Genomic DNA, 8792 nt, shown 5'->3' with positions numbered 1-8792 from the left:
TTGCGGCTCTCTGGGGCTATCTCAGTACCTTGTTCACCGCCCAACCCCTCCAGACACGTTCCTGGGCAAGGAGCTGTACTTCCCATGGCAAAGTGCCCATGGGGGTCCGCCATTCTCCCACCACACACACACATTGGGTGCTAGCCTGCCCCTCATTTATCTTGCTGGCGTCCTTTGACCCCAGCTGACTTGCTGCCCCTAGGGCAAGGGGCTGGACTTGAAGATCTTCCAATGTCCCCTCCAGCCCTAACTTCTGTGAAATCTATGAAATCCTGCAAAGGCTTCTGAGCCTGGGCTGCATTTGTCCTAGGAGACTCCCCAAGGGAGGTCACTCTGGTGCCCCTGCTGCAGCTGGTGTGCGGGGAGCTTGCCCTTCAGCTACAGCAGCAGCTGCCACCACAGCATGGGGAGGCTGGCGTAGGTAAGACACCAACACCCCTCAGTCCTGGCATGCCAGTTGCTGGCACTCTGCCCAGGGCATGGCAGGCGCTCATGATGCCTCTGCTTGCTCCCATGTCATGTGTGGAAGGCAACAGGCCATCACGGAGAAGGACATGTGAGGTCCACATGAGCCAGCACTACCCCAGCCTTTCTGCAACCAGCAACAAGCTCTGTGCTTCCCTGGTGAGTGGGCCAGGTGCCTCTCCCTGCTCTGCTGGCTGCCTGCGGACTCAAGAGCACACTGCTTGCCACCTCCCACTCCCAAGCTCTGCCACCCCCGCTCATGACCCTCCAGTCTTTCCAACAGGCCCCACCCCTTCACGGCTGAACCACGCCCCCTTGGGCACCAAGCCCCACCCAGCACACCAGTTCTGCCCCTCTAAACTGCGCATGCGCCGAATCGGCCGCCTCTCCCCGCGGGTTTGCCCTGTGAACTGCGCATGCGTAGAACGATCCCCTCTCTCCCACCCTCTTACGTGCGCGAACGTCCCGCCCCGCCCCGCCCCCGCGGCTTCTCTTTGCTGCACATGCGCACGCCCCCCCCCTCCCGCGAGAGGGGCAGTTGAGGCCACACCCGAGATATCCGGGTAGCTGTCTCGGAGACCGGAGTTGAGATGGCGGTGGAGTCCCGTGTCACGCAGGAGGAGATCAAGAAGGAGCCGGAGAAGCCCATCGACCGCGAGAAGGTGCCGGCGGAGCCGGGGCGGGGCGGGGCGAGGCGAGGCGAGGAGGGGCCGCGGGCGTCATTGACGGGCTGTGCTCGCTTTGCAGACGTGCCCGCTGCTGCTGCGGGTCTTCACCACCAACAACGGGCGGCACCACCGCATGGACGAGTTCTCGCGCGGCAACGTGCCCTCCAGCGAGCTGCAAATCTACACGTGGTGCGTGCCGCGCCTCCCGCCGCTCCCACCGCGTTCAGCCCTTGGCCCTGTCCCTCCCCCCCGCCCCCCCCCGGTCTCCCCGCCCCCCCCCGGTTCAGGGGGAGGGAAGGATCAGCGGGGGCTCGTTCTCGGGGCAGCCCAGCTGGAGGTGGGCAGGTGTACTGGAGCTGCCCCCCACCTGGGGGCTGCATAACGCCCCAGACCAGCCCCCCTCCCATTGTGGAAACAGCGAGGGGCTGGGAGGTGAAGGCAGAGGGTCTTCTGTGACTTCTGTCTGCACCAAGTGTCTTCATCTGACTCCTCATGCAGCAAGGATTCAGGTTTTTCACCCAAACGGCCATTTTTGAAGCAGTCTGCGGCTGTGCACTTGTTTTTGGTGACCGCTGTAGCCTGCTTTCTGTGGCTGCATTAGATGAAGAGTGTCACTTGTGTCTGCGCTCTTGGGAGAACAACTAGAGCTGTGTTAGGAGCCTTGTTAAGTGTTGGGGTTAAGTCCTCCTTGTTCATAGAGTGGGGGGGGAGAAGGAGGGAGGGAGGATTGGCCTGTTACACCTACCCCAGCAAAGACTGATGGGTTATTAGTGCAAGTTGTCATACATCTCTCTCTCTCTTTTTGTTTTAGCTATTTTTTTTCATTATCTCAGTCTCTCTTGTAAGGGTTTACAAAATAATACAAAAATAAGTGGTTTTATTGCTGTCAACTGAAGATCTCTTTGTGCTCTGTACTGTATAAATATATAAAGCCAGGTCCTTGCCCTAAAGAACTGTGTTCTGAAGTAGACTAGAAAATGGGTAGAGAGGTCACAGCAGCTTGGAGCAGAGCCAGGGCTAGACCTCAGACTTTGAGTATGAGGTCACTACTTGTTTGTGGGGCAAGAGGGAGGGATACCCTAGCAGGTGTTCTAGTTACTAGTGAGTACTCATCCTGGACATGTTCTGAACACTGAATTTTGAAAGGAAAATACTTCAAAACTTGAAATACTTAACCAGGAAATGTTCCTTTTGCCATTTAAGTACATAAGTATTGAGTTATGCAAGAGAGAGTTTAGAGTTGTCTATGATTTAGACAAAAAGTCTCACAGATGACATTTTTAGTAAGTGTAAGATTTTTAAGAACTTAAAATAAAAAACAACCCCCCCACCTTAATGATTTTTTTTTTTCTTTTTAAAATCTAGGATGGATGCAACTTTAAAGGAGCTGACAAGTTTAGTGAAAGAAGTCTATCCAGAAGCACGGAAAAAGGGAACACATTTCAATTTTGCCATTGTTTTTACAGATCTGAAGAGACCTGGTTATAGGTAAATGACTGAAGTCTTATTTGCAGTAACAGTTTATGTGCCATGTTGTATGAGAGAAGTTCTTCATAGTAACAGAGTGCATGGCAATCATTTGTTAATATTTGATTTTTTCAGTTACTATTCCTGTTTCTCTTTTCTCAAACACTGAAAAGTGTTTTCCTAAAGATGTCGGTCACTACATTATCTGCCACCCAGAACACGCGCATGTAGGTAGGAGTGGAAACAAAAAGGCTGTTTCTGGTGGTAAGGGTAGTAACTGTATCGCCATCAAGAGTGCTTTTAGCACAGATTTATTTTTTTTAATTAAAACTGGATAGAGACAGTTTCTATATGAGCTTACCAGAAACCAGTTGAAAAAGCAGGGGCTTGGGTCCTGCTATATTTCTTGTGTTTTCTTTACCAGTTCTCTTGTCTCTAACTTGCCAGGTACTTCAGGCTCTGACAGGGGAAAGCTTGATGCAACTTTATTTACTTATTTTATGTCTAGAGTTGTATCAGAGAAACAGCAAAAACTGTATTGAGTAGGGAGGCAATGTCTTTGTATCCCACTAACTGAGGAGAGGCTTAACAGTTCATCCCCTTCAGGTCCTGTTTAGTCTGCAAATCTCCCTGACATTAAAAAGAGACTGACTTGCTCTTTTGTTATGTAATGAAATGATGTTTCATATCTTTCCTTCAGGGTGAAAGAAATTGGCAGTACGATGTCGGGAAGAAAGGGCACAGATGATTCCATGACGCTGCAGTCTCAGAAATTCCAGATAGGGGACTACTTGGATATAGCGATTACGCCTCCAAATCGGGCACCACCCCCATCAAGCCGCATGCGACCATATTAATGTGTCATTTTTTTTGTAGATGACTGTATCTTCCAGTGGGTTTCACGTGCTGTAGGAAACAGACCTTTTTTAATTACTATTGCTAAGCAAGATCTGAAAACATTTCTAAGCCTTGACAACAAGAGTAACTAGTTTTACTGTGTGAGTTTAAAAGAAACAATATCTGAATCTGCTTTGTTCTGTTCTTTCCTAGCTTTTATGGTATGAAAAGTAAATAGAAATATTCAGTGTTTCAAGATATATGTAGAATGTGACTGAGAGCTTAGAAGTGCTCTTACCATTCTGTTAAAAGCCATCTAGAGTGGAATAAACATTGTTATTGTTTTGAACATGTTTCTGAGTTTGAAGACTAGATCAGGCGTGATTTAATGACTGTTGAGCTTGATTAAAAACAAACCACTCAAAGGAGAGCTAGTGCTTTTCTTCACTGATTTGCTACCTAGCAGCACATGAACAGTGGCATTGGTGAGCGAATCCTTGTGTATGATTACTTACTTTCCAGAAGTAAGTCCCCAAACAACACTGTTTGTTTATTGGGTTTTTTTAAAGAGTAATTAATCTTTCCTTCTCATCAAAACAAACATAACCTATAAAAGTCTAGTTTTACTAATGCATCTGGCCATTTTAAAGGAAAAACAAATGTTCTTTATTTTTAAAAACTTTTAAATTTTAAACCGATGTTAGATGTACATCTAGTAGTCTCTTGGGTTATTGGCGTAACTATTGATACAAGCAGCCAAAGATTCCTTTTTGTGCCAGGTACCAGAACTTAGCAAGAAACCAGTCCCTCCTTTGCTTTTAATGTTTCCATTATTAGGGCCGAGGCAAACAAATGAAAAAAGGTAATAGGGCTGGAGGGGCCTTTGTAAATGCCATATTTTTTGCCCTTTCTTGTGCTGCACTGGTGCGACTGTTTGCACAAGTGGGTTTTCTAGATGCTTTAAAAGTCTTTCTGGCACATTAAAGTAAAACTCAGACATAGTTTAGTTTGGCTTGCTGTGAATTAAAGTGTCATGTCCGTGGATTTGGTGTGTGCAAACACAAAGACACTCAAAGACATGTAATGAGCCTTTGTCCACCAGATGGCACTCCAACTTTTTTGTAGTTCACCCCTTCAGATTGCTTCCACTTTTTTTCCTTGTGCCATTTGCTGGCTCAATGTTCCCACAGCTGTGTGGCAGGTCATAGGGTGAGGCCCAGGCCAGGGGGCACAGCGCTGTACAGTCCCGTTCTCCTGCGGTAATTAGTTTGAAAATCAAGTGTGTGTAAACACTGATGCAACTCTCCAAAATAAACAAGTTTACATTTTATAAACTTATTTAATTTAATGAGGATTAAACCTGTGGTGTGTATAGGTACCCTGGGAGATCACTAGTCTAATCTCCAAATTTGTCATTTAAAGTAGCTGCATGTCATGCTTCTGTTTCACTTGCTGTGATATTAGAGTGCACTTAATGAGTAAGATGGGCATATTGCATATTTATGGCTGTTAGTTGTCATCCTAGAGAGTTCTAGTCTATCACCTACACAACATTCCCTGGTAATATTAGGCAAGTCACTTAACTCGAGCTCTTCCCAAGTGACTTAAATGGAGTATTCTCAGGGGAAGAGGGGTTCCTAACAAGGGCAGATTTGTGCTGAATTTCTGTAAGCATCTGATGAATTGAGCTTCAGTCCACAAAACCTTATGCTTCTTATTCTATTTAGTTAGTCTATAAGGTGTATATCAACCCTGCTTCTGTCTGGGACATACCTTCTGCAAAATGACTGACAGTTGCCCTCAGGATCTCAAGTTGGGTACCCAAATTTAATAGACTATTTTTTCATCAATTTCTGTGTTCTTTTATCCTGTCTGTAAAATGGGGATTATACCACCTCTTCTCCTATGGTTCTTCAAACATTCAGTACCAGCATGAAAAGCCCAGAAAAGACTTAATTTTCTATTTACATGGTGTGTTAAAGCTTGACCTGTGTGGTGAATAGTGCTCGTTCAATGAGCATTTGCCATCCAGTCTATAAAAGGATGAGGCTGGGGATATGGCACAACAGTACATTTGTTAAACTCTTAATACATAGTTGCATACAAACATACGTTATAACACTAATGCTTGCAACTCACTCGTTTCTGAGGTCTTGACTTTGGCAAACTTAATAGTAATAATTTTTTAAAATAAAATTCAGGTAATGTTTGGAGAGGAAAAGTAGGAACAGATAGCAGAGTAGGGGGGGGTGGGCACTAAGGCACATGGTTCATAGATGTTAGGGTTGGAAAGGACCTCAATGGATCATTGAGTCTGACTCCCAAAGATTGCAAGTTTGAGGCCATAGCAGAAGCACTCATGGCACAGCCATGTCAGATTCTGAGGAATCTGAATTCTGCAAAATACCTTGTAACAAGGGCACAGGAAGGAAGATGGCAGAGCTAGCAAACAATGGAGAGCTTATTTAGATGTAAAATGGAATGTTATGAGAAGGAATATAGTCTGGATTGTAGATCTAATTGATTTTGATGGCTCCATGATTGCCTTGCATGCTTTGAACAAGCAGCTTTTGGCTATAGGCTTAGGAACTGGTCAGTCTCTCTGAAGCATTGTTTCTCAACCTGTGGTACGTGTACCCCTGGGGGTACATGAGACAGGCAGGGGGTATGGGAATACCCCAACACTCTCACCCTCTTTTCCTCTCAAAACTATGGCAAAAAATGTGCAATTAAAAAAATGAAATTCCCCAGTAATAATTTAGTGTTCAGCCCCCCTAGCTTTGGCCAACTTCACCTCTAGCTCAGATACATACTTGAGTTGTGCACCCCTGGTGTAAAAGGGGGCAACCAAATCAGACATCTGTCATTTCACAGCCTTATATACACAGCCCCTCTTCCAACATATGGCACAGTCTGTAAATATAAAATCCCCTGTAAAATTGAATGTTGGGGTACTTATTAAAATTTTCAGAAGTTAGGGGGTACTTGCTACTTAAAAGGTTGAGAAACACTGCTCTGAAGGACTGAAATGACTGGCCTGATCCCAGACAAGCAGCAGTGGCTGTAAGGGATGCTTTCAGGCCACATCTTAATAAATGTTAACAAAAAAAGAGAAACAATCCACTACCTTCATTCCTTGGCTCTGAACAGCAGCAGAAAAGTAATGAATACAAGAGAAATGTACTTGTGGATATACCAAAAAAGTTATCCACCTAGAAAGGTGTTACTCTTAAGTTACTGTGTTACTCTAAAGTTAGGCAGAGCAGAGTGGCACTTCTATAGTTTTCTTTTATTGAAAAGATAGGTGGTGGCAGCATCCCCACGATTATGTGAAGTTCAAAAAGAAAAGACAGAGGGAATCTTCCATTTTCAAAAGGGATGATACTGGTCTTCAACCTTTTTAGACCCAAGGCATCCCTTAGAAAACACCAGCTTCTATGTTTCAGTTGCTTTCTGAAAATGTTTTCATTTGGTGTTCAGGGATGATGAGGAATTTTCCATGTCAATCTTTTTGTTCACAGGTACAAGGTACCAGTGTCGTCTGAAGGCCTTTCTCTAGTTTGGTATAGAGCTAGCTGCCACATCGGCTTCCCAAATCTGTTGATCAATATGTGCCGCTCCATGCTAAGTCGTTTACCAGTTTATCTTTTTCTCTCTTTCCTTCTTTCAGTTTGTTATTTCATCTTGCCCATCGTCACTGAGGAGGGGTGGATTTTCCTTTTGCCAGTGGTATTTCACAGTCTTAACAACTCATTCTTCTTTCCTATCCTGGAAAAAGTCCAAGGATTTTTCAGGTATATCACCATATACCTTTATGATGGCACTGTGTAAATGTACAAGTGTGCATAAGGGTGTATGCAAGCACATGTAAACTGGGGTTTTGTGAGCCAGGAAACAATCTCTGGTTTCCTGTTATTTTAGGAAAACAGGTCTTCATACATTCTTTGCAAATAACAAAGATTGGATCAGAGAAATACCTGACTCCATTAATTTCTCCTCATCACTGGAACAGTCCACAATACCCACACATTTTTAGCCATTTGGTTAAAAATGTTAATAGTACCATTGCAATAAGAGATTTTAATGAGAGAGTATTCAGACAAGTTCTTACTCTTGCTTCATAAAGAATTGAAAATTATTCTAGTAAAAGGTTTCGGAGCCTGGTATGTCAGAACAAATCAATGACGATATCTCTGTTATTATTAAACAAAGCAATACTTTAAAGTAATGTGACAGCTAAGACATAAATTGCTAAAAACAGAAAGATACAAGTTTTACTGCTATTCCCCTGACTCAGCCAGTGTCTAGACATTACAGCATATAAACTGGGTTAAAAAAATGTGCTGCAGTTTTTCTGACAGAATGTGACACTGGGTGTGTCTACAGATGCTATTAATGCACTATAGCAGTGGTTCTCAAACTGACAGACTGAGTACCACCAGTTTAAAAAGATACAGCCTTAAGTACCACCAGCAAATTTTTCATATTCATAGGTAACAGACTATGTATTAAAACATCAAAACCTTTAGTAATCATAAAACGTTGTTTTATTAGTCACAGTAGCCATATATAGAATAATTGTAAATTGGAAAAAAGACAGTGTAAACCAGGGGTAGGCAACATTTTTGGCCAGAGAACCAAAGAACTGCAAGGTGTACCTTGTAAGGTGCTGGAGTGCCAGCACACCAGAATAACAAAACGGGGCGGGGGTACATGGCAGGACACACTGCATATTAATATAATTAATAATCATAAATGTTGCTTTTTTTCCTTTTTTACAGTAAATAGCAGGTTTTCTACAAATTCTAAACCTGGTGACAATAAATACTTCATATACTACCTTTATTCTTGTGTATTCTTCATTGTTAAGCATGTTGTGATGAGAGGTGGGGAAGAGAAGAGAGTGGAGAGAGAAAAGAAAAGATGAGAGAGGAGGAAGAGAAGAGCTAGAAAAGAGGTGGAGAGGGAGAAAGAGAGGGAAGGAAGACAGGGAGAGAAAAGAGGAAGGCGGGGTGGGGAGAGCAGGTGTGGGGTGAGGTACTGTGGGCAGGCTGGTCCAGCAGGGCCCTTGGGAAGGTGGCAGTCAGAGGAGACCCAGGGCTGGGCAGGGAGCGGGGGCTGCCCCAGGGCTATTCAGACTCGGGCCACAGTGGGGGTGCTCAGCAACACAGAGGTAGGGCCCGGCTGGGCCCAGGCAGCTCTGTGGGGTGGGGTACAGTCGCCCTGCTTACAGGGGAACGCTGCCTGGCCAGGGCAGGATGCTGGTCTTGGGGGTTCCGGGCTCAGCCTGTGCGCACCGGACACAGCAGGAGCAGGGTGGAGGCCCCTGGGCTGCAGCAGGGACTCCCTGGGTCC

General features: G+C 44.9%; 1 protein-coding gene across 1 annotated transcript; it reads left to right on the top strand.

The window, feature by feature from the left end:
- Positions 1 to 967: 967 nt before the first annotated feature.
- SAP18 (Sin3A associated protein 18) lies at positions 968 to 3790 on the top strand. The gene is made up of 4 exons (XM_090029078.1): positions 968 to 1127; positions 1213 to 1322; positions 2499 to 2621; positions 3301 to 3790. Exons 1-4 carry the CDS (start codon positions 1056 to 1058, stop codon positions 3455 to 3457), a joined length of 462 nt encoding a protein of 153 aa, XP_089885204.1. The 5' UTR covers positions 968 to 1055; the 3' UTR covers positions 3458 to 3790.
- The last annotated feature ends 5002 nt before the right edge of the window (positions 3791 to 8792 follow it).

The sequence above is a fragment of the Crocodylus siamensis genome, chromosome 1 (genome assembly GCF_052110815.1).
Source record: "Crocodylus siamensis isolate JL-2025a chromosome 1, ASM5211081v1, whole genome shotgun sequence".
Taxonomy (NCBI): Eukaryota; Metazoa; Chordata; order Crocodylia; family Crocodylidae; genus Crocodylus; species Crocodylus siamensis.
Note: the sequence above shows the minus strand (reverse complement) of the source record. Positions and strands in the feature narration are given on the sequence as shown.

Coding starts and splice junctions, on each gene's coding strand:
- SAP18 (XM_090029078.1), top strand. CDS start 1,056: ATGGCGGTGGAGTCCCGTGTCACGCAGGAGGAGATCAAGAAGGAGCCG. Junction 1,323..2,498: donor GAGCTGCAAATCTACACGTG/GTGCGTGCCGCG, acceptor TTTAAAATCTAG/GATGGATGCAACTTTAAAGG. Junction 2,622..3,300: donor CTGAAGAGACCTGGTTATAG/GTAAATGACTGA, acceptor TCTTTCCTTCAG/GGTGAAAGAAATTGGCAGTA.